At 36.7% G+C, this 25342-nt stretch overlaps 2 protein-coding genes and 2 long non-coding RNA genes across 28 annotated transcripts in view; 3 read left to right on the forward strand and 1 right to left on the reverse strand.

Annotated features, from left to right (window-relative positions):
• LOC108025401 (uncharacterized) overlaps positions 1-25342 on the reverse strand; it is a 26191-nt gene continuing 849 nt past the window's right edge. The window contains exons 1-3 of one of the 14 annotated variants that reach the window (XR_007765059.1): positions 2394-2541; positions 942-2328; positions 1-538 (exon numbers count right to left, since the gene is read on the reverse strand). This is a non-coding gene — a long non-coding RNA (uncharacterized LOC108025401). Of the gene's footprint in view, positions 822-941; positions 2329-2393; positions 2714-3287; positions 4832-4916; positions 4945-10226; positions 10590-10991; positions 11128-12341; positions 12705-13106; positions 13243-18525; positions 18859-22239; positions 22787-25342 lie in introns of those variants that run through there. The other 13 variants (XR_007765055.1, XR_007765052.1, XR_007765053.1 and 10 more) reach the window with 13 other exon arrangements.
• LOC108023839 (uncharacterized) lies at positions 2421-20536 on the forward strand. 10 transcript variants are annotated; one of them, XR_007765038.1, is made up of 6 exons: positions 12066-12358; positions 14568-14630; positions 14690-14861; positions 15265-15651; positions 15872-17515; positions 17576-17690. XR_007765038.1 is itself a non-coding variant. In XM_050889829.1 (4 exons), the coding sequence occupies exons 3-4, from the start codon at positions 15431-15433 to the stop codon at positions 15990-15992; spliced, it is 342 nt and encodes a 113-aa protein (XP_050745786.1). In that variant the 5' UTR covers positions 14568-14630; positions 14690-14861; positions 15265-15430; the 3' UTR covers positions 15993-17515. The 10 variants fall into 10 exon arrangements, 2 of the variants coding, with proteins under 2 accessions (XP_050745787.1, XP_050745786.1); XR_007765037.1 differs by lacking the exon at positions 12066-12358 and adding an exon at positions 14181-14473; XR_007765039.1 differs by lacking the exons at positions 12066-12358; positions 14568-14630 and adding an exon at positions 2552-2567.
• On the forward strand, positions 6297-8020 carry LOC108023837 (uncharacterized). The gene is made up of 2 exons (XM_017093480.3): positions 6297-6650; positions 6871-8020. The coding sequence occupies exons 1-2, from the start codon at positions 6460-6462 to the stop codon at positions 6989-6991; spliced, it is 312 nt and encodes a 103-aa protein (XP_016948969.1). The 5' UTR covers positions 6297-6459; the 3' UTR covers positions 6992-8020.
• LOC108025345 (uncharacterized) overlaps positions 20577-25342 on the forward strand; it is an 18086-nt gene continuing 13320 nt past the window's right edge. For all 3 annotated transcript variants that reach the window (XR_007765071.1, XR_007765070.1, XR_007765069.1), the window contains exon 1: positions 20577-20737. This is a non-coding gene — a long non-coding RNA (uncharacterized LOC108025345). The remainder of the gene's footprint in view (positions 20738-25342) is intronic.

Genomic DNA, 25342 nt, shown 5'->3' on the forward strand with positions numbered 1-25342 from the left:
AAACATAATAATTGTAATTCTTCAGAAAATTTAAATTATACATTTTAAATAAAATATAGTTCGAAGTAAATTAATATATATGTATTCTAAATTAAATATTTGAAAAGGTCAAACTTCATGGAAAAATCGCGATTTTCCGATGGGACGTAGATAGAGAGTTGGGAGTTTTGGTGTGGTGTCTTTTGCAGTGAAGGCGAGGAGAGGCCGAGAATTATTGAGGCCCTTAAGTGAAATACACGGTTAAGTTGAATATAGACTCGGTCGACTGTTGCGAGGACTGCTGTAGCTACGTAGTACGGTTGCCCCAATATGTGAGTAGGACCTGAGCAAACGTAGCACCGACGTATCCTGTCGTTGACTATCTTGAGTCCGGTTTCGTAGGCGATGCATCTGAACAAGAAACTCACAGGAAACTCATGAGAGAAAAAAGAACACCCGGTCGGCTGCTACGAGGACTATTCCAGCTACGTCCGGCAATTGCCCAAATAGTTAACCTGCCGATCCTGGTGTGGTGTTGGCTGTTGTGTCCAACGGTTTTCTGAAAATCGCAAGCATTATATACCCTAAGTCTGGAATAGGAGGTGTAACCCGCCGATCCTGGCGTGGACTCGATTGGTCGTAGCACATGATAGTTGACTGGAACGGACTACTGTGGCTACGTCGGAGGATTCCCCGAACATATTTTCTGGAGCAGCGCAGGGCGTCGACGGCAGAACAACGCACGCAAAAAAAGTTAAAGGGTAATAAGTGAGCGGGACCAGCCATGACAGAAAATGGACACGGTTTTTAAAAATTTGGTGTGTCAAACAGACAAATCTTAGCTATCCGCACAGGTTGCGTAGCGAAAAAGTTATCCATGAAAATGATGAAGGAAAATTTGCTTACGGCAAATGTCGTCTTTGTGAATTAGGGATCCAACTCTACTAGGAACTACCACCAACCTTTTTAAGTATTTTGGCTGTTAACTAGTGTAATTTTTATCATTTGTAGATTTGTTTAGCAACTAATATTTGAACGCAGGTACTCGTACAAAACTACCTACAGTAGTGGCTTTTTATCAATTGAAACACTGAACTTGCTTTGAACTTTAAGACTTTCTATGAATCTTTAATAAATATTTGTTATTTTGTTTTAAATTTGTTCGATGTTTATGTTTAATTTAAAACATTAATTTTGAGATTGAATAACATCGATATTTAAAAACTACAATGTTTTTAAACCTTTATTGCAGCGGTCGGCAATAATGGTAAAGCGTACAACAGAGGTAAAACGTTACATGTCAGCAGTGATGCCAATTTGTCCTTTTTCCGGACAGATCTGCCCTGTTTTTAACGCTTTATCCGGAAAACATTTTAAATCATCCGCATACCTGAAATCTGTCTTTTTTTAAGATTTTTGTTCCGAAAATCTGTCTTTTTTTAATTCAATATTAATTCTATTTTTTCTAAAATTGTTGCTTTTGCTTTCCAATTTAAATTTATTATCAGCTGTAAAATATGACAGAGGTGGCAACTTCTCGCGGCGGCCATACTTATATCGACAGTTTGATAAAAAAAAATGCATCGAAAAACAACTCTATTTACGGTTTACTTACACTATCTGTTTCGGTACTGAACACGCAATTTGTATTATAAAATTAAAATGCCAAAAGAAATGTTTAAGCAAAAGGATTGCTGGGTACTGCAGCCCGATTTTAAAGATTGAATTAGCCGACATAATTCAGACATTAACAAGGCATATTGCAAATGCAGTATTAACTGTAAAATTTACCATATATAAATTGATAATACATCAAGTAGATGTACAAGTACATGTATTCTTTCTTCAGATTTCATAATTATAACTTGCCTGAAAAGTGTCGCCAATTAATTGGATCCATGGCTACTTTGAGGACAGCAATAATGACGAAGGAAACTATTATTATGACTTAAAACTATTATCTTAATAATAAAAAATAAAATTACTTTAATTAACTTTTTATTCTTTTTTTAATATTTTCATCCTTTTTTTTTCAGTTTTTTTTTCTTAATCTGTCTTTTTATACGAACAAATATTGGCATCACTGCATGCCAGATGGTAAAAGCTTAGAAGAGTGTGAAAAAAGCGGTAGTGCAATAAGGAGAGCCAGATCTTCGGAGATTCCTCTCTTTCTGGGTCTTATAATCTGCTTGCCTCAGGCAGATCTTCGGAGATTCCTCTCTTTCTCTGTCTTATAATCTGCTTGCCTTTGGCCAGTCCTTTTGTTTTGCGCATCTCCAAAAGAGAAAAGGACCTGGTGCATTCTTTATGAGTTATGAAAAGAGAAGCAGCTGCTGTTTAAATTGTGCTCTGCGACACACTTTGATTTATTAATATAAGTGATCTTTAAAAAAAATTATGTCAAGAAATGATACCTTAAGTGCAAGATGTTGTGCGTTGATCCACGTTTAAAGAACGTCCCTTATTGATATTTTTTATAAGATTCACAACGTAACCAAAAAAAAATTTGCTTCCGTTACCCCTAGGTGTCGTGATGAAATGTTTTGTGCCAATAAAAATCCCCGCAGAGTTTTACACAGTTCGAAAAGGTAAATATAAAAGTATACAAGTAAAACACGTTTTTTAACCACATGCCCCTATTTTTCAGATAAGTTAGCCAGGGATTCCGTGGACCCGAACAAATGTTTACGAAAGACGATGACAAACATTAAAAACAAATTGGCAAATCACAAAACTATAATAAAATGAAGCAAAATATTAATAAATTGGTATGTATTTTAAATTCAATATTTTATTTGAAAATTCATTGGAAAAATTCAGAACTTCTGAAGTGATTTTACTTGGGAAGTTTCACTTGAAAGAGATTTTACAAGTAAAAACTTTCTGAAAAAATTCGGAATTACCGAAATGATTTTACTTGGGAAGAAGTGAAATACGAAGTGACTTCGAAAAAGTTACATTTACATTTTAACTCGTTAAAAAGCGAACATCCCAGCTTTCTATATGGAGCGTCACTTGTTCTTTACTCGTACAAGCTGACACTTTACTCCGGATTCACAAGTGAAACATTTTTTTCGGAACTGATTAGGCTCAAACTAATGCAAGGCAAACTTGCGATGGTATGTGCGTGCCAACCGCTGCTCTATTGCTAAGTAACAATGCTGACTTATCTAAACAAATCCCAGTAATTAGTGTCTCTCAGTGTCTCATGGGACCTTTTTTCGGAACTGAAGGGCATGTTCAGAAGTCACTCAAACAGGTATCATTTACTGAATAAAAATACTGTAAAACTGCAATTGAAGTCTTACTTTCCGCAAATGCAGAGGTATTCTAATTTCATATATTTGTTTCAAGAACGCGTATTTCTTATGGACATATACGATGCTAAAGCGGAATTTGGTCGCTATAGCAGAAACTCCTTCTGTCGATATAAGTCCGCCATTCGAACATATTTGATTATATATGTAGCTCGGTGCAATGTTGGAGATATACCTAAATACTTTTAAACAGTATGTACCAAGGTACTTTTAAATATTAATAGCTTCTTCCCAGGCAGATTATCCACCACCAACCACCCGTTGAACGATCGGTTTATAGGTTTTTGCCGCTTCGAAAATATCCCATTTTGTTCCCCAACCAAATTTGACAGACTCTTTTATGCGATAGTTAGGCGATGTTTTTTCGGTACTACTCTGAATTATTTTTTTAACAGTGAAAATTTAAACATTATCTACTATAACACAAACAATGACGACGGGAAACATTTGAAAACGAAAGGCCCCAAAGCTATAGTATGAAAAATAAATGATCTTTAATTTCTTATATTTCATTGTTTTTAATTTTTTAGTCGATAAGATGCGAACCGTCGGTGGAAATCTGGTTATTTTTTTTCAGCAGCTGGCAAAAATCTGTAGCTATGATAGTAGGTTTCGGTTGTGCGCCTGGCGTTGTGGTGTTCTTTTAAAATGTTATTGGATGGTAGATGGTGGAAAACAAATATAAATACTAAAATAAAAAATAAAATTTATGAAATTGAATCCAGTTTTATGTATTCCTTTGGAATGCTTCTATAAATTTGTTTTTTGAATGTATTTAGGTGCATTTCTAGGTACATCTTAGTGGTGCATTATGAAATTGAATCCAGTTTTATGTATTCCTTTGGAATGCTTCTATAAATTTGTTTTTTGAATGTATTTAGGTGCATTTCTAGGTACATCTTAGTGGTGCATTAAAAAAGAGTGCACCCAAAATGTGTTTTGGTTGTTGCTTGCAGGTGCAAAAAAACGACTGCACCCAGAAGGTGTTTAGAATTTTGACAAAACACAAAACTAGATTTTGGAACAATAACTGTAATTCAACAGATAAATAAAATGAAGCAAATATTAATAAATTTGTATGTAAATTCAATATTTTATTTGAAAATTCATTGGAAAAATTCAGAATTTCTGAAGTGATTTCACTTGGGAAGTTTCACTTGAAAGAGATTTTACAAGTAAAAACTTTCTGAAAAAATTCGGAATTACCGAAATGATTTTACTTGGGAAGAAGTGAAATACGAAGTGACTTCGAACAAGTTACATTTGCATTTTAACTCGTTAAAAAGCGAACATCCCAGCTTTCTATATGGAGCGTCACTTGTTCTTTACTCGTACAAGCTGACACTTTACTCCGGATTCACAAGTGAAACATTTTTTTCGGAACTGATTAGGCTCAAACTAATGCAAGGCAAACTTGCGATGGTATGTGCGTGCCAACCGCAATAGCAATAGAGCTATTGCTAAGTAACAATGCTGACTTATCTAAACAAATCCCAGTAATTAGTGTCTCTCAGTGTCTCATGGGAACTTTTTTCGGAACTGAAGGGCATGTTCAGAAGTCACTCAAACAGTTATTACTTACTGAATAAAAATACTGTAAAACTGCAATTGAAGTCTTACTTTCCGCAAATGCAGAGGTATTCTAATTTCATATATTTGTTTCCAGAACGCGTATTTCTTATAGACATATACGATGCTAAAGCGGAATTTGGTCGCTATAGCAGAAACTCCTTCTGTCGATATAAGTCCGCCATTCGAACATATTTGATTATATATGTAGCTCGGTGCAAAGTTGGAGATATACCTAAATACTTTTAAACAGTATGTACCAAGGTACTTTTAAATATTAATAGCTTCTTCCCAGGCAGATTATCCACCACCAACCATCCGTTGAACGATCGGTTTATAGGTTTTTGCCGCTTCGAAAATATCCCATTTTGTTCCCCAACCAAATTTGACAGACTCTTTTATGCGATAGTTAGGCGATGTTTTTTCGGTACAACTCTGAATTATTTTTTTAACAGTGAAAATTTAAACATTATCTACTATAACACAAACAATGATGACGGGAAACATTTGAAAACGAAAGGCCCCAAAGCTATAGTATGAAAAATAAATGCTCTTTAATTTCTTATATTTCATTGTTTTTAATTTTTTAGTCGATAAGATGCGAACCGTCGGTGGAAATCTGGTTATTTTTTTTCAGCAGCTGGCAAAAATCTGTAGCTATGATAGTAGGTTTCGGTTGTGCGCCTGGCGTTGTGGTGTTCTTTTAAAATGTTATTGGATGGTAGATGGTGGAAAACAAATATAAATACTGAAATAAAAATTAAAATTTATGAAATTGAATCCAGTTTTATGTATTCCTTTGGAATGCTTCTATAAATTTGTTTTTTAAATGTATTTAGGTGCATTTCTAGGTACATCTTAGTGGTGCATTAAAAAAGAGTGCACCCAAAATGTGTTTTGGTTGTTGCTTGCAGGTGCAAAAAAAACGACTGTACCCAGAAGGTGTTTAGAATTTTGACAAAACACAAAACTAGATTTTGGAACAATAACTGTAATTCAACAGATAAATAAAATGAAGCAAATATTAATAAATTTGTATGTAAATTCAATATTTTATTTGAAAATTCATTGAAAAATTCAGAATTTCTAAAGTGATTTCACTTGGGAAGTTTCACTTGAAAGAGATTTTACAAGTAAAAACTTTCTAAAAAAATTTGGAATTACAGAAATGATTTTACTTGGGAAGAAGTGAAATACGAAGTGACTTCGAAAAAGTTACATTTGCCGCATTAGGTCGTTGGTCTCTTATTGCCAGGCCTGTAAAATGTTTAAATACGCTAGACACCCGGCCAGACCGGAACCTCAACTAACCCCTATCCCTAGTTACCCATGTGAAATTCTGCACAACGCCTTTTTTTTCCATCGAGAATCTCAAATTCCTGAATTGCATCGATAAATTCTCAAAATTTGCCAAACTTTTCCCGATAGAATCAAAGTCAGCTGTCCATCTCCGCGAGAAGCTGACCGAAGTGCTGCAAGTCTTCGCAGAACCCCCATTTTTAACTAACGGAAAGTTGTGGACATTCGGTACAAGCTGATGCTCCTCTATCCGACGATCACTGAGAGTAAACAGGTGGTGCTAGAGTAGCACAGGATGGCGATGGACACCCAAAAAACCTATGCGGTATTGGGAAACTGCCTCTCCATCGGAATTACGACCGTTTGCCAGGAAAAAAACTTAGGGAAACTAGAAGGAGGACAAGCTCTCTGCGATCACCTGAGAAACGACCAAGAGATAGTGGAGTTGGTCTTCAACTTCAACGGAACGCTCATAGCGGACTCTGGGTAACGTCACCTACTGGGATAGTATATAATCCAGTACGATAACGAGAGTGGACGGTCTCGGGACCATGTCTTACAGCAGCTAATCGACACACATGTGATGGCCATGGCGGCCGAACTGAGCAAAGTAACCGCCACTGAATACCAGTTCACGATTTTAGCCTGCAGAACTTAAGAAAACTATAGACAATATCTAACAACTTTTTACTCTCGATCCTAACAGAAGCAGCGACGATCTTCGGCTTCGCCTTGTTACTATACATCGCATGGAGAAAAATAACCACCACCAAGGGCATTCCAACGCATCGAGGCACCGTCGTACTGGAGGCGCACACCATCAGTGATCAGTAATGAGATGCTGATCTACGGGACGCATATTTTCGAAAGGGAAGACTTAACAAATAACAGCACCGACTACCTGTCCCCGCCCCGTGCTGACTCGGCACAACATCATCCACCATACGCCGACCGGGCACCGACCCACTGGCACGGGCACTAACCTACTTGGCCCCGCCCCCGTGCCAAGTCAGCACAGCAACATCCGCCAGCCTGCTGACTGCTCACCGTGCAAGTGGAGTACGGTGGGAAATGCAAGATCGGCAAAAGCTGACGCTGACGCTGACGCCGACGTCAACGCCAACCCACCGAGGGCTGATGGTAACAGAAGAGAGAATGTACCGACACTCTGGATTTGACAGCGACTAAATAATATTTAATAAACACAATTATAATTTTGAAACTGAAACTGAAGTCTTCTGCTGAATTACTTGGACTTGAAGGAAAGCTTGGGACCTAACTTTCTGGACTATCGAGGATTTAACTCCGTCATGACTAGGTATTGAACAGGTCATTCTCCAGGACCAAGCCAAGCTATGGAGAAGGACTTAACTTGCATGCACATATGTATGTATATAAGCGGTCAGTATGGGAACCATGCTGACTCGGCTCTAAGCGCGGTATGCTAATAGTGCAGATCATATTACGTTTGCACTTGAAACGGCTGTGGGCACTTGGCACGCTGTCGCTGAGTGACAAAGACAATGCTTATTGGCATAACAACAAAGTGTTGTGACTTCGGCTAACAAAGTGTTGCCGCTCAATATTTATTTTATGTGATAAGAAGGCATATTGGCATACATTCCAATAAAATAACCCAAAAAATTCTGGTTTCGTTACCCGAAAGTGGCGTGATGAAATCCCTCAAAAGGTTTTAAACAGTTTGAAAAGGTAAATATACAGGTATGCAATAAAACACATTTTTTAAGCAAATGCTTTTATTTTTTCAGAAACAAATTATTAAAAAAAACATAATAATTGTAATTCTTCAGAAAATTTAAATTATACATTTTAAATAAAATATAGTTCAAAGTAAATTAATATATATGTATTCTAAATTAAATATTTGAAAAGGTCAAACTTCATGGAAAAATCGCGATTTTCCGATGGGACGTAGATAGAGAGTTGGGAGTTTTGGTGTGGTGTCTTTTGCAGTGAAGGTGAGGAGAGGCCGAGAATTATTGAGGCCCTTAAGTGAAATACACGGTTAAGTTGAATATAGACTCGGTCGACTGTTGCGAGGACTGCTTTAGCTACGTAGGACGGTTGCCCCAATATGTGAGTAGGACCTGAGCAAACGTAGCACCGACGTATCCTGTCGTTGACTATCTTGAGTCCGGTTTCGTAGGCGATGCATCTGAACAATAAACTCACAGGAAACTCATGAGAGAAAAAAGAACACCCGGTCGGCTGCTACGAGGACTATTCCAGCTACGTCCGGCAATTGCCCAAATAGTTAACCTGCCGATCCTGGTGTGGTGTTGGCTGTTGTGTCCAACGGTTTTCTGAAAATCGCAAGCATTATATACCCTAAGTCTGGAATAGGAGGTGTATCCCGCCGATCCTGGCGTGGACTCGATTGGTCGTAGCACATGATAGTTGACTGGAAAGGACTACTGTGGCTACGTCGGAGAATTCCCCGAACATATTTTCTGGAGCAGCGCAGGGCGTCGACGGCAGAACAACGCACGCAAAAAAAGTTAAAGGGTAATAAGTGAGCGGGACCAGCCATGACAGAAAATGGACACGGTTTGTCAAACAGACAAATCTTAGCTATCCGCACAGGTTGCGTAGCGAAAAAGTTATCCATGAAAATGATGAAGGAAAATTTGCTTACGGCAAATGTCGTCTTTGTGAATTAGGGATCCAACTCTACTAGGAACTACCACTAACCTTTTTAAGTATTTTGGCTGTTAACTAGTGTAATTTTTATCATTTGTAGATTTGTTTAGCAACTAATATTTGAACGCAGGTACTCGTACAAAACTACCTACAGTAGTGGCTTTTTATCAATTGAAACACTGAACTTGCTTTGAACTTTAAGACTTTCTATGAATCTTTAATAAATATTTGTTATTTTGTTTTAAATTTGTTCGATGTTTATGTTTAATTTAAAACATTAATTTTGAGATTGAATAACATCGATATTTAAAAACTACAATGTTTTTAAACCTTTATTGCAGCGGTCGGCAATAATGGTAAAGCGTACAACAGAGGTAAAACGTTACATGTCAGCAGTGATGTCAATTTGTCCTTTTTTCGGACAGATCTGCCCTGTTTTTAACGCTTTATCCGGAAAAAATTTTAAATCATCCGCATACCTGAAATCTGTCTTTTTTTAAGATTTTTGTTCCGAAAATCTGTCATTTTTTAATTCAATATTAATTCTATTTTTCTAAAATTGTTGCTTTTGCTTTCCAATTTAAATTTATTATCAGCTGTAAAATATGAAAGAGGTGGCAACTTCTCGCGGCGGCCATACTTATATCGACAGTTTGGTAAAAAAAATGCATCGAAAAACAACTCTATTTACGGTTTACTTACACTATCTGTTTCGGTACTTAACACGCAATTTGTATTATAAAATTAAAATGCCAAAAGAAATGTTTAAGCAAGAGGATTGCTGGGTACTGCAGCCCGATTTTAAAGGCATATTGCAAATGCAGTATTAACTGTAAAATTTACCAAATATAAATTGATAATACATTAAGTAGATGTACGCCAATTAATTGGATCCATGGCTACTTTGGGACAGCAATAATGACGAAGGAAAAATAATCGAAGATGCCTTAAAACTATTATCTTAATAATAAAAAATAAAATTACCTTAAACAAACTTTTTATTCTTTTTTTTAATATTTTCATCCTATTTTTTCAGTCTGTCTTTTTTTACGAACAAATATTGGCATCACTGCATGCCATATGGTAAGAGCTTAAAAGAATGTGAAAAAAGCGGTAGTGCAACAAGGAGAGCCAGATCTTCGGAGATTCCTCTCTTTCTGGGTCTTATAATCTGCTTGCCTCAGGCACATTTTCGGAGATTCCTCTCTTTCTCTGTCTTATAATCTGTTTGCCTTTGGCCAGTCCTTTTGTTTTGCGCCTCTCCAAAAGAGAAAGGGACCTGGTGCATTCTTTATGAGTTATGAAAAGAGAAGCAGCTGCTGTTTAAATTGTGCTCTGCGACACATTTTGATTTATTAATATAATTGATATTAAAAAAAAATAATGTCAAGAAAGTGATACCTTAAGTGCAAGATGTTGTGCGTTGATCCACGTTTAAAGAACGTCTCTTATTGATATTTTTTATAAGATTCACAACGTAACCAAAAAAAAATTTGCTTCCGTTACCCCTAGGTGTCGTGATGAAATGTTTTGTGCCAATAAAAATCCCTGCAGAGTTTTACACAGTTCGACTGTCGTTGACTATTGTTTGTTTGACGGTTTCGTAGGCGATGCATCTGAACAATAAACTCACAGGAAACTCATGAGACAAAAAAGAACACCCGGTCGGCTGCTACGAGGACTATTCCAGCTACGTCCGGCAATTGCCCAAATAGTTAACCTGCCGATCCTGGTGTGGTGTTGGCTGTTGTGTCCAACGGTTTTCTGAAAATCGCAAGCATTATATACCCTAAGTCTGGAATAGGAGGTGTATCCCGCCGATCCTGGCGTGGACTCGATTGGTCGTAGCACATGATAGTTGACTGGAACGGACTACTGTGGCTACGTCGGAGAATTCCCCGAACATATTTTCTGGAGCAGCGCAGGGCGTCGACGGCAGAACAACGCACGCAAAAAAAGTTAAAGGGTAATAAGTGAGCGGGACCAGCCATGACAGAAAATGGACACGGTTTTTAAAAATTTGGTGTGTCAAACAGACAAATCTTAGCTATCCGCACAGGTTGCGTAGCGAAAAAGTTATCCATGAAATGATGAAGGAAAATTTGCTTACGGCAAATGTCGTCTTTGTGAATTAGGGATCCAACTCTACTAGGAACTACCACTAACCTTTTTAAGTATTTTGGCTGTTAACTAGTGTAATTTTTATCATTTGTAGATTTGTTTAGCAACTAATATTTGAACGCAGGTACTCGTACAAAACTACCTACAGTAGTGGCTTTTTATCAATTGAAACACTGAACTTGCTTTGAACTTTAAGACTTTCTATGAATCTTTAATAAATATTTGTTATTTTGTTTTAAATTTGTTCGATGTTTATGTTTAATTTAAAACATTAATTTTGAGATTGAATAACATCGATATTTAAAAACTACAATGTTTTTAAACCTTTATTGCAGCGGTCGGCAATAATGGTAAAGCGTACAACAGAGGTAAAACGTTACATGTCAGCAGTGATGTCAATTTGTCCTTTTTTCGGACAGATCTGCCCTGTTTTTAACGCTTTATCCGGAAAAAATTTTAAATCATCCGCATACCTGAAATCTGTCTTTTTTTAAGATTTTTGTTCCGAAAATCTGTCATTTTTTAATTCAATATTAATTCTATTTTTCTAAAATTGTTGCTTTTGCTTTCCAATTTAAATTTTTTATCAGCTGTAAAATATGAAAGAGGTGGCAACTTCTCGCGGCGGCCATACTTATATCGACAGTTTGGTAAAAAAAATGCATCGAAAAACAACTCTATTTACGGTTTACTTACACTATCTGTTTCGGTACTTAACACGCAATTTGTATTATAAAATTAAAATGCCAAAAGAAATGTTTAAGCAAGAGGATTGCTGGGTACTGCAGCCCGATTTTAAAGGCATATTGCAAATGCAGTATTAACTGTAAAATTTACCAAATATAAATTGATAATACATTAAATAGATGTACGCCAATTAATTGGATCCATGGCTACTTTGGGACAGCAATAATGACGAAGGAAAAATAATCGAAGATGCCTTAAAACTATTATCTTAATAATAAAAAATAAAATTACCTTAAACAAACTTTTTATTCTTTTTTTTAATATTTTCATCCTATTTTTTCAGTCTGTCTTTTTTTACGAACAAATATTGGCATCACTGCATGCCATATGGTAAGAGCTTAAAAGAATGTGAAAAAAGCGGTAGTGCAACAAGGAGAGCCAGATCTTCGGAGATTCCTCTCTTTCTGGGTCTTATAATCTGCTTGCCTCAGGCACATTTTCGGAGATTCCTCTCTTTCTCTGTCTTATAATCTGTTTGCCTTTGGCCAGTCCTTTTGTTTTGCGCCTCTCCAAAAGAGAAAGGGACCTGGTGCATTCTTTATGAGTTATGAAAAGAGAAGCAGCTGCTGTTTAAATTGTGCTCTGCGACACATTTTGATTTATTAATATAATTGATATTTAAAAAAAATAATGTCAAGAAAGTGATACCTTAAGTGCAAGATGTTGTGCGTTGATCCACGTTTAAAGAACGTCTCTTATTGATATTTTTTATAAGATTCACAACGTAACCAAAAAAAAATTTGCTTCCGTTACCCCTAGGTGTCGTGATGAAATGTTTTGTGCCAATAAAAATCCCTGCAGAGTTTTACACAGTTCGACTGTCGTTGACTATTGTTTGTTTGACGGTTTCGTAGGCGATGCATCTGAACAATAAACTCACAGGAAACTCATGAGACAAAAAAGAACACCCGGTCGGCTGCTACGAGGACTATTCCAGCTACGTCCGGCAATTGCCCAAATAGTTAACCTGCCGATCCTGGTGTGGTGTTGGCTGTTGTGTCCAACGGTTTTCTGAAAATCGCAAGCATTATATACCCTAAGTCTGGAATAGGAGGTGTATCCCGCCGATCCTGGCGTGGACTCGATTGGTCGTAGCACATGATAGTTGACTGGAACGGACTACTGTGGCTACGTCGGAGAATTCCCCGAACATATTTTCTGGAGCAGCGCAGGGCGTCGACGGCAGAACAACGCACGCAAAAAAAGTTAAAGGGTAATAAGTGAGCGGGACCAGCCATGACAGAAAATGGACACGGTTTTTAAAAATTTGGTGTGTCAAACAGACAAATCTTAGCTATCCGCACAGGTTGCGTAGCGAAAAAGTTATCCATGAAATGATGAAGGAAAATTTGCTTACGGCAAATGTCGTCTTTGTGAATTAGGGATCCAACTCTACTAGGAACTACCACTAACCTTTTTAAGTATTTTGGCTGTTAACTAGTGTAATTTTTATCATTTGTAGATTTGTTTAGCAACTAATATTTGAACGCAGGTACTCGTACAAAACTACCTACAGTAGTGGCTTTTTATCAATTGAAACACTGAACTTGCTTTGAACTTTAAGACTTTCTATGAATCTTTAATAAATATTTGTTATTTTGTTTTAAATTTGTTCGATGTTTATGTTTAATTTAAAACATTAATTTTGAGATTGAATAACATCGATATTTAAAAACTACAATGTTTTTAAACCTTTATTGCAGCGGTCGGCAATAATGGTAAAGCGTACAACAGAGGTAAAACGTTACATGTCAGCAGTGATGTCAATTTGTCCTTTTTTCGGACAGATCTGCCCTGTTTTTAACGCTTTATCCGGATAAAATTTTAAATCATCCGCATACCTGAAATCTGTCTTTTTTTAAGATTTTTGTTCCGAAAATCTGTCATTTTTTAATTCAATATTAATTCTATTTTTCTAAAATTGTTGCTTTTGCTTTCCAATTTAAATTTATTATCAGCTGTAAAATATGAAAGAGGTGGCCACTTCTCGCGGCGGCCATACTTATATCGACAGTTTGGTAAAAAAAATGCATCGAAAAACAACTCTATTTACGGTTTACTTACACTATCTGTTTCGGTACTTAACACGCAATTTGTATTATAAAATTAAAATGCCAAAAGAAATGTTTAAGCAAGAGGATTACTGGGTACTGCAGCCCGATTTTAAAGGCATATTGCAAATGCAGTATTAACTGTAAAATTTACCAAATATAAATTGATAATACATTAAGTAGATGTACGCCAATTAATTGGATCCATGGCTACTTTGGGACAGCAATAATGACGAAGGAAAAATAATCGAAGATGCCTTAAAACTATTATCTTAATAATAAAAAATAAAATTACCTTAAACAAACTTTTTATTCTTTTTTTTAATATTTTCATCCTATTTTTTCAGTCTGTCTTTTTTTACGAACAAATATTGGCATCACTGCATGCCATATGGTAAGAGCTTAAAAGAATGTGAAAAAAGCGGTAGTGCAACAAGGAGAGCCAGATCTTCGGAGATTCCTCTCTTTCTGGGTCTTATAATCTGCTTGCCTCAGGCACATTTTCGGAGATTCCTCTCTTTCTCTGTCTTATAATCTGTTTGCCTTTGGCCAGTCCTTTTGTTTTGCGCCTCTCCAAAAGAGAAAGGGACCTGGTGCATTCTTTATGAGTTATGAAAAGAGAAGCAGCTGCTGTTTAAATTGTGCTCTGCGACACATTTTGATTTATTAATATAATTGATATTTTAAAAAAATAATGTCAAGAAAGTGATACCTTAAGTGCAAGATGTTGTGCGTTGATCCACGTTTAAAGAACGTCTCTTATTGATATTTTTTATAAGATTCACAACGTAACCAAAAAAAAATTTGCTTCCGTTACCCCTAGGTGTCGTGATGAAATGTTTTGTGCCAATAAAAATCCCTGCAGAGTTTTACACAGTTCGAAAAGGTAAATATGAAAGTATACAAGTAAAACACGTTATTTAACCACATGCCCTTATTTTTCAGATAAGTTAGCCAGGGATTCCGGTGACTCGAACAAATGTTTACGAAAGACGATGACAAACATTAAAAACAAATTGACAAAACACAAAACTAGATTTTGGAACAATAACTGTAGTTCAACATATAAATAAAATAATACAATTTAAATAAAATGAAGCAAAATATTAATAAATTGGTATGTATTTTAAATTCAATATTTTATTTGAAAATTCATTGGAAAAATTCAGAATTTCTGAAGTGATTTTACTTGGGAAGTTTCACTTGAAAGAGATGTTACAAGTAAAAACTTTCTAAAAAAATTCGGAATTACAGAAATGATTTTACTTGGGAAGAAGTGAAATACGAAGTGACTTCGAAAAAGTTACATTTGCCGCATTAGGTCGTTGGTCTCTTCTTGCCAGGCCTGTAAAATGTTTAAATACGCTAGACACCCGGCCAGACCGGAACCTCAACTAACCCCTATCCCTAGTTACCCATGTAAAATCACACATTGCACATTGACCTTTTTTCGATCGAGAATCTCAAATTCCTGAGTTGCATCGATAAATTCTCAAAATTTGCCAAACTTTTCCCGATAGAATCAAAGTCAGCTGTCCATCTCCGCGAGAAGCTGACCGAAGTGCTGCAAGTCTTCGCAGAACCCTCATTTTTAACTAACGGAAAGTTGTGGACATTCGGTACAAGCTGATGCTCCTCTATCCGACGATCACTGAGAGTAAACAGGTGGTGCTAGAGTAGCACAGGATGGCGATGGACACCCAAAAAACCTATGCGGTATTGGGAAACTGCCTCTCCATCGGAATTACGACCGTTTGCCAGGAAAAAAACTTAGGGAAACTAGACGAGGCCAGCTGCATTCCCAGGCTCTTAAAAGGAGGACAAGCTCTCTGCGATCACCTGAGAAACGACCAAGAGATAGTGGAGTTGGTCTTCAACTTCAACGGAACGCTCATAGCGGACTCTGGGTAACGTCACCTACTGGGATAGTATATAATCCAGTACGATAACGAGAGTGGACGGTCTCGGGCCCATGTCTTACAGCAGCTAATCGCCACACATGTGATGGCCATTGCGGCCGAACTGAGCAAAGTAACCGCCACTGAATACCAGTTCACGATTTTAGCCTGCAGAACTTAAAAAAACTATAGACATTATCTAACAACTTTTTACTCTCGATCCTAACAGAAGCAGCGACGATCTTCGGCTTCGCCTTGTTACTATACATCGCATGGAGAAAAATAACCTCCACCAAGGGCATTCCAACGCATCGAGGCACCGTCGTACTGGAGGCGCACACCATCAGTGATCAGTAATGAGATGCTGATTTACGGGACGCATAACAGCACTGACTACCTGAGTTAACAGTTAACAGCACCGACTCCTGTCCCCGCCCCGTACTGACTCGGCACAACATCATCCGCCGGCCACCATGCGCCGACCGGGCACTGACCCACTGGCACGGGCACTAACCTACTTGCCCCCGCCCCCGTGCCAAGTCAGCACAGCAACATCCGCCAGCCTGCTGACTGCTCACCGTGCAAGTGGAGTACGGTGGGAAATGCAAGATCGGCAAAAGCTGACGCTGACGCTGACGCCGACGTCAACGCCAACCCACCTAGGGCTGATGGTAACAGAAGAGAGAATGTACCGACACTCTGGATTTGACAGCGACTAGATAATATTTGGTTAACACAATTATAATTTTGAAACTGAAGTCTTCTGCTGAATTACTTGGACTTCAAGGAAAGCTTGGGACCTAACTTTCTGGACTATCGAGGATTTAACTCCGTCATGACTAGGTATTGAACCGGTCATTCTCCAGGACCAAGCCAAACTATGGAAAAGGACTTAACTTGCATGCACATATGTATGTATATAAGCGGTCAGTATGGGAACCATGCTGACTCGGCTCTAAGCGCGGTATGCTAATAGTGCAGATCATATTACGTTTGCACTTGAAATGGCTGTGGGCACTTGGCACGCTGTCGCTGAGTGACAAAGACAATGCTCTATGTACAAGTTAACTATGGTCAGCCAGACCAGAGTCGTTGACCACAGTCAACATCATAATGAAGCTCCGGCCAGACTGCTGACCCAGCAATGGGCCGGATGCTCGTGCACAGAAGGCAGACACTGCATATTTGTGTGGCCGCTGTGAGCCTTTGTTAGCTTTAAGTTCTTTTCACATATTCAGTTCATATTTGATATTCAATAAATAAAGAGCACCAGCTCTCATGCATGAAACTCCGGCACTTAGCCGTTAACTCTTTTATTAATTATTATACTGACTGAGTCACTAGGCCAGCGGTATCGAAGGACAGTCATCCTTCCACCGTAATCTCCCTATCTCAACATAGGAGCAGTACGACCATCCCTTGGGATCTACAGCGACGTGGCCACCAGCGGCAGTTACCTTCCGCCGACCCTCGCCACGGATATCCAACCAGCGGCAGTGACCTACCGCCGGCCCGGACAATCAATTGAGGAAGGAAGTCGAAGCGACCACCCGACTCTCCAGTGGCTGCCAACCTTGGCGGTCACCAATACCTAATCAGCCGGCTCTACCCCTGCCACGGAGGCATAGCCAGCCGGCTTTGCAATATTATCAATTTACACAAATTGGAATATTACTTGTTTTAATTTACATTATTGGCATAACAACAAAGTGTTGTGACTTCGGCTAACAAAGTGTTGCCGCTCAATATTTATTTTATGTGATAAGAAGGCATATTGGCATACATTACAACAAAATAACCCAAAAAATTCTGGTTTCCTTACCTGAAAGTGGCGTGATGAAATCCTTCAAAAGGTTTTAAACAGTTTGAAAAGGTAAATATACAGGTATACAAGTAAAACACATTTTTTAAGCAAATGCTTTTATTTTTTCAGAAACAAATTATTAAAAAACAAACATAAACTTGCAAATAATAATTGTAATTCTTCAGAAAATTTAAATTATATATTTTAAATAAAATATAGTTCGAAGTAAATTAATATATATGTATTCTAAATTCAATATTTGAAAAGGTCAAACTTCATGGAAAAATCGAGATTTTCCGATGGGACGTAGATAGAGAGTTGGGAGTTTTGGTGTGGTGTCTTTTGCAGTGAAGGCGAGGAGAGGACGAGAATTATTGAGGCCCTTAAGTGAAATACACGGTTAAGTTGAATATAGACTCGGTCGACTGTTGCGAGGACTGCTTTAGCTACGTAGGACGGTTGCCCCAATATGTGAGTAGGACCTGAGCAAACGTAGCACCGACGTATCCTGTCGTTGACTATCTTGAGTCCGGTTTCGTAGGCGATGCATCTGAACAATAAACTCACAGGAAACTCATGAGAGAAAAAAGAACACCCGGTCGGCTGCTACGAGGACTATTCCAGCTACGTCCGGCAATTGCCCAAATAGTTAACCTGCCGATCCTGGTGTGGTGTTGGCTGTTGTGTCCACCGCTTTTCTGAAAAGTCTGGAATAGGAGGCGTATCCCGCCGATCCTGGCGTGGACTCAATTGGTCGTAGCACATGATAGTTGACTGGAACGGACTACTGTGGCTACGTCGGAGAATTCCCCGAACATATTTTCTGGAGCAGCGCAGGGCGTCGACGGCAGAACAACGCACGCAAAGAAAGTTAAAGGGTAATAAGTGAGCGGGACCAGCCATGACAGAAAATGGACACGGTTTTTAAAAATTTGGTATGTCAAACAGGCAAATCTTAGCTAGACGCGCAAGTTGCGTAGCGAAAAAGTTATCCATGAAAATGATGAAGGAAAATTTGCTTACAGCAAGTGTCGTCTTTGTGAATTAGGGATCCAACTCTACTAGGAACTACCACCAACCTTTTTAAGTATTTTGGCTGTTAACTAGTGTAATTTTTATCATTTGTAGATTTGTTTAGCAACTAATATTTGAACGCAGGTACTCGTACAAAACTACCTACAGTAGTTTATAAGTGACTTTTTATCAATTGAAACACTGAACTTGCTATAAACTTTAAGACTTTCTATGAATCTTTAATAAATATTTGTTATTTTTTTTTTAAATTTGTTCGATGTTTACGTTTAATTTAAAACATTAATTTTGAGATTGAATAACATCGATATTTAAAAACTACAATGTTTTTAAACCTTTATTGCAGCGGTCGGCAATAATGGTAAAGCGTAAAACAGAGGTAAAACGTAACATGTCAGCAGTGATGCCAATTTGTCCTTTTTTCGGACAGATCTGCCCTGTTTTTAACGCTTTATCCGGAATAAATGTTAAATCATCCGCATACCTGAAATCTGCCTTTTTTTAAGATTTTTGTTCCGAAAATCTGTCTTTTTTTAATTCAATATTAATTCTATTTTTCTAAAATTGTTGCTTTTGCTTTCCAATTTAAATTTATTATCAGCTGTAAAATGGGAAAGAGGTGGCAACTTCCCGCGGCGGCCTTACCTATATCGACAGTTTGGTAAAAAAAAATGCATCGAAAAACAACTCTATTTACGGTTTACTTACACTATCTGTTTCGGTACTGAACACGCAATTTGTATTATAAAATTAAAATGCCAAAAGAAATGTTTAAGCAAAAGGATTGCTGGGTACTGCAGCCCGATTTTAAAGATTAGATTAGCCGACATAATTCAGACATTAACAAGGCATATTGCAAATGCAGTATTAACTGTAAAATTTACCATATATCAATTGATAATACATTAAGTAGATGTACAAGTACATGTATTCTTTCTTCAGATTTCATAATTATAACTTGCCTGATAAGTATCGCCAATTAATTGGATCCATGGCTACTTTGAGGACAGCAATATTGACGAAGGAAAAATAATCGAAGATGCCTTAAAACTATTATCTTAATAATAAAAAATAAAATTACTTTAAACAAACTTTTTATTCTTTTTATTAATATTTCCATCCTTTTTTTTCAGTTTTTTTTTCTCAATCTGTCTTTTATTACGAACAAATATTGGCATCACTGCATGCCAGATGGTAAAAGCTTAGAAGAGTGTGAAAAAAGCGGTAGTGCAACAAGGAGAGCCAGATCTTCGGAGATTCCTCTCTTTTTGGGTCTTATAATCTGCTTGCCTCAGGCAGATCTTCGGAGATTCCTCTCTTTCTCTGTCTTATAATCTGCTTGCCTTTGGCCAGTCCTTTTGTTTTGCGCCTCTCCAAAAGAGAAAGGGACCTGGTGCACTCTTTATGAGTTATGAAAATAGAAGCACCTGCTGTTTAAATTGTGCTCTGCGACACATTTTGATTTATTAATAAAAGTGATATTTAAAAAAAATTATGTCAAGAAAGTGATACCTTAAGTGCAAGACTTTGTGCGTTGATCCACGTTTAAGGAACGTCCCTTTCTGATATTTTTTATAAGATTGACAACATAACAAAAAAAAAATTTGCTTCCGTTACCCCTAGGTGTCGTGATGAAATGTTTTGTGCCAATAAAAATCCCGCAGAGTTTTACACAGTTCGAAAAGGTAAATATAAAAGTATACAAGTAAAACACGTTTTTTAACCACACGCCCCTATTTTTCAGATAAGTTAGCCAGGGATTCCGAACAAATGTTTACGAAAGACGATGACAAACATTAAAAACAAATTGACAAAACACAAAACTAGATTTTGGAACAACAACTGTAATTCAACAGATAAATAAAATAATACAATTTAAATAAAATGAAGCAAAATATTAATAAATTGGTATGTATTTTAAATTCAATATTTTATTTGAAAATTCATTGGAAAAATTCAGAATTTCTGAAGTGATTTTACTTGGGAAGTTTCACTTGAAAGAGATGTTACAAGTAAAAACTTTCTGAAAAAATTCGGAATTACCGAAATGATTTTACTTGGGAAGAAGTGAAATACGAAGTGACTTCGAAAAAGTTACATTTGCATTTTAACTCGTTAAAAAGCGAACATCCCAGCTTTCTATATGGAGCGTCACTTGTTCTTTACTCGTACAAGCTGACACTTTACTCCGGATTCACAAGTGAAACATTTTTTTCGGAACTGATTAGGCTCAAACTAATGCAAGGCAAACTTGCGATGGTATGTGCGTGCCAACCGCTGCTCTATTGCTAAGTACTAATGCTGACTTATCTAAACAAATCCCAGTAATTAGTGTCTCTCTGTGTCTCATGGGAATTTTTTTCGGAACTGAAGGGCATGTTCAGAAATCACTCAAACAGGTATCATTTACTGAATAAAAATACTGTAAAACTGCAATTGAAGTCTTACTTTCCGCAAATGCAGAGGTATTCTAATTTCATATATTTGTTTCCAGAACGCGTATTTCTTATGGACATATACGATGCTAAAGCGGAATTTGGTTGCTATAGCAGAAACTCCTTCTGTCGATATAAGTCCGCCATTCGAACATATTTGATTATATATGTAGCTCGGTGCAATGTTGGAGATATACCTAAATACTTTTAAACAGTATGTACCAAGGTACTTTTAAATATTAATAGCTTCGTCCCAGGCAGATTATTCCACCACCCACCATCCGTTGAACGATCGGTTTATAGGTTTTTGCCGCTTCGAAAATATCCCATTTTGTTCCCCAACCAAATTTGACAGACTCTTTTATGCGATAGTTAGGCGATGTTTTTTCGGTACAACGCTGAATTATTTTTTTAACAGTGAAAATTAAAACATTATCTACTATATCACAAACAATGACGACGGGAAACATTTGAAAACGAAAGGCCCCAAAGCTATAGTATGAAAAATAAATGCTCTTTAATTTCTTATATTTCATTGTTTTTAATTTTTTAGTCGATAAGATGCGAACCGTCGGTGGAAATCTGGTTCTTTTTTTTCAGCAGCTGGCAAAAATCTGTAGTTATGATAGTAGGTTTCGGTTGTGCGCCTGGCGTTGTGGTGTTCTTTTAAAATGTTATTGGATTACCATCCATGGTGGATGCTGGAAAACAAAAATAAATACTGAAATAAAAACTAAAATTTATGAAATTGAATCCAGTTTTATGTATTCCTTTGGAATGCTTCTATAAATTTGTTTTTTGAATGTATTTAGGTGCATTTCTAGGTACATCTTAGTGGTGCATTAAAAAAGAAATTGTTGTAAGTTAAACAAATGAAAATTAAAGTAAACATCAGATTTTAAACATCAGATTTTAAACATCAGCTTTCAAACATCAGCATTATATGCCCTAAGTCTGGAATAGGAGGTGTATCCCGCCGATCCTGCCGTTTACTCGATTGGTCGTAGCACATGATAGTTGACTGGAAAGGACTACTGTGGCTACGTCGGAGGATTCCCCGAACATATTTTTTGGAGCAGCGCAGGGCGTCGACGGCAGAACAACGCACGCAAAAAAAGTTAAAGGGTAATAAGTGAGCGGGACCAGCCATGACAGAAAATGGACACGGTTTTTAAAAATTTGGTGTGTCAAACAGACAAATCTTAGCTATCCGCACAGGTTGCGTAGCGAAAAAGTTATCCATGAAAATGATGAAGGAAAATTTGCTTACAGCAAGTGTCGTCTTTGTGAATTAGGGATCCAACTCTACTAGGAACTACCACCAACCTTTTTAAGTATTTTGGCTGTTAACTAGTGTAATTTTTATCATTTGTAGATTTGTTTAGCAACTAATATTTGAACGCAGGTACTCGTACAAAACTACCTACAGTAGTTTATAAGTGACTTTTTATCAATTGAAACACTGAACTTGCTATGAACTTTAAGACTTTCTATGAATCTTTAATAAATATTTGTTATTTTTTTTTAAATTTGTTCGATGTTTACGTTTAATTTAAAACATTAATTTTGAGATTGAATAACATCGATATTTAAAAACTACAATGTTTTTAAACCTTTATTGCAGCGGTCGGCAATAATGGTAAAGCGTAAAACAGAGGTAAAACGTAACATGTCAGCAGTGATGCCAATTTGTCCTTTTTCCGGACAGATCTGCCCTGTTTTTAACGCTTTATCCGGAAAAAATTTTAAATCATCCGCATACCTGAAATCTGTCCTTTTTTAAGATTTTTGTTCCGGAAATCTGCCTTTTTTTAATTTAATATTAATTCTTTTTTTTTCTAAAATAGTTGTTTTTGCTTTCCAATTTAAATTTATTATCAGTTGTAAAATATGAAAGAGGTGGCAACTTCCCGCGGCGGCCTTACCTATATCGACAGTTTGGTAAAAAAAAAAATGCATCGAAAATCAACTCTATTTACGGTTTACTTACACTATCTGTTTCGGTACTGAACACGCAATTTGTATTATAAAATTAAAATGCCAAAAGAAATGTTTAAGCAAAAGGATTGCTGGGTACTGCAGCCCGATTTTAAAGGCATATTGCAAATGCAGTATTAACTGTAAAAGTGACCATATATAAATTGATAATACATTAAGTAGATGTACAAGTACATGTATTCTTTCTTCAGATTTCATAATTATAACTTGCCTGATAAGTATCGCCAATTAATTGGATCCATGGCTACTTTGAGGACAGCAATAATGACGAAGGAAAAATAATCGAAGATGCCTTAAAACTGTTATCTTAATAATAAAAAATAAAATTACTTTAAACAAACCTTTTATTTTTTTTTTTTTAATATTTTCATGCTATTTTTTCAGTCTGTTTTTTTTTACGAACAAATATTGGCATCACTGCATGCCAGATGGTAAAAGCTTAGAAGAATGTGAAAAAAGCGGTAGTGCAACAAGGAGAGCCAGATCTTCGGAGATTCCTCTCTTTCTGGGTCTTATAATCTGCTTGCCTCAGGCACATTTTCGGAGATTCCTCTCTTTCTCTGTCTTATAATCTGCTTGCCTTTGGCCAGTCCTTTTGTTTTGCGTCTCTCCAAAAGAGAAAGGGACCTGGTGCATTCTTTATGAGTTATGAAAAGAGAAGGAGCTGCTGTTTAAATTGTGCTCTGCGACACATTTTGATTTATTAATAAAAGTGATATTTAAAAAAAAATTATGTCAAAAAAGTGATACCTTAAGTGCAAGACTTTGTGCGTTGATCCACGTTTAAAGAACGTCCCTTATTGATATTTTTTATAAGATTCACAACATAACCAAAAAAAAATTTGCTTCCGTTACCCCTAGGTGTCGTGATGAAATGTTTTGTGCCAATAAAAATCCCTGCAGAGTTTTACACAGTTCGAAAAGGTAAATATAAAAGTATACAAGTAAAACGCGTTTTTTAACCACATGCCCCTATTTTTCAGATAAGTTAGCCAGGGATTTCGTGGACCCGAACAAATGTTTACGAAAGACGATGACAAACATTAAAAACAAATTGACAAAACACAAAACTAGATTTTGGAACAACAACTGTAATTCAACAGATAAATAAAATAATACAATTTAAATAAAATGAAGCAAAATATTAATAAATTGGTATGTATTTTAAATTCAATATTTTATTTGAAAATTCATTGGAAAAATTCAGAATTTCTGAAGTGATTTTACTTGGGAAGTTTCACTTGAAAGAGATGTTACAAGTAAAAACTTTCTGAACAAATTCGAAATTACCGAAATGATTTTACTTGGGAAGAAGTGAAATACGAAGTGACTTCGAAAAAGTTACATTTGCATTTTAACTCGTTAAAAAGCGAACATCCCAGCTTTCTATATGGAGCGTCACTTGTTCTTTACTCGTACAAGCTGACACTTTACTCCGGATTCACAAGTGAAACATTTTTTTCGGAACTGATTAGGCTCAAACTAATGCAAGGCAAACTTGCGATGGTATGTGCGTGCCAACCGCTGCTCTATTGCTAAGTACTAATGCTGACTTATCTAAACAAATCCCAGTAATTAGTGTCTCTCAGTGTCTCATGGGAACTTTTTTCGGAACTGAAGGGCATGTTCAGAAATCACTCAAACAGGTATCATTTACTGAATAAACATACTGTAAAACTGCAATTGAAGTCTTACTTCCCGCAAATGCAGAGGTATTCTAATTTCATATATTTGTTTCCAGAACGCGTATTTCTTATGGACGTATACGAAGCTAAATATTTGATTATATATGTAGCTCGGTGCAATGTTGGAGATATACCTAAATACTTTTAAACAGTATGTACCAAGGTACTTTTAAATATTAATAGCTTCGTCCCAGGCAGATTATTCCACCACCCACCATCCGTTGAACGATCGGTTTATAGGTTTTTGCCGCTTCGAAAATATCCCATTTTGTTCCCCAACCAAATTTGACAGACTCTTTTATGCAATAGTTAGGCGATGTTTTTTCGGTACAACTCTGAATTATTTTTTTAACAGTGAAAATTAAAACATTATCTACTATAACACAAACAATGACGACGGGAAACATTTGGAAACGAAAGGCACCAAAGCTATAGTATGAAAAATAAATGCTCTTTAATTTCTTATATTTCATTGTTTTTAATTTTTTAGTCGATAAGATGCGAACCGTCGGTGGAAATCTGGTTCTTTTTTTTCAGCAGCTGGCAAAAATCTGTAGTTATGATAGTAGGTTTCGGTTGTGCGCCTGGCGTTGTGGTGTTCTTTTAAAATGTTATTGGATTACCATCCATGGTGGATGCTGGAAAACAAAAATAAATACTGAAATAAAAACTAAAATTTATGAAATTGAATCCAGTTTTATGTATTCCTTTGGAATGCTTCTATAAATTTGTTTTTTGAATGTATT

This window comes from Drosophila biarmipes, unplaced genomic scaffold (assembly GCF_025231255.1).
Source record: "Drosophila biarmipes strain raj3 unplaced genomic scaffold, RU_DBia_V1.1 ptg000008l, whole genome shotgun sequence".
In the NCBI taxonomy this organism is placed as follows: domain Eukaryota; kingdom Metazoa; phylum Arthropoda; class Insecta; order Diptera; family Drosophilidae; genus Drosophila; species Drosophila biarmipes.

Excerpts from the sequence above, each read along its gene's own strand:
- LOC108023839 (XM_050889830.1), top strand. The coding sequence starts at position 15,431 with ATGGCGATGGACACCCAAAAAACCTATGCGGTATTGGGAAACTGCCTC. Across the intron at positions 15,652-15,871 it reads ACGCTCATAGCGGACTCTGG|AAGCAGCGACGATCTTCGGC; the intron begins GTAACGTCACCT and ends CGATCCTAACAG.
- LOC108023837 (XM_017093480.3), top strand. The coding sequence starts at position 6,460 with ATGGCGATGGACACCCAAAAAACCTATGCGGTATTGGGAAACTGCCTC. Across the intron at positions 6,651-6,870 it reads ACGCTCATAGCGGACTCTGG|AAGCAGCGACGATCTTCGGC; the intron begins GTAACGTCACCT and ends CGATCCTAACAG.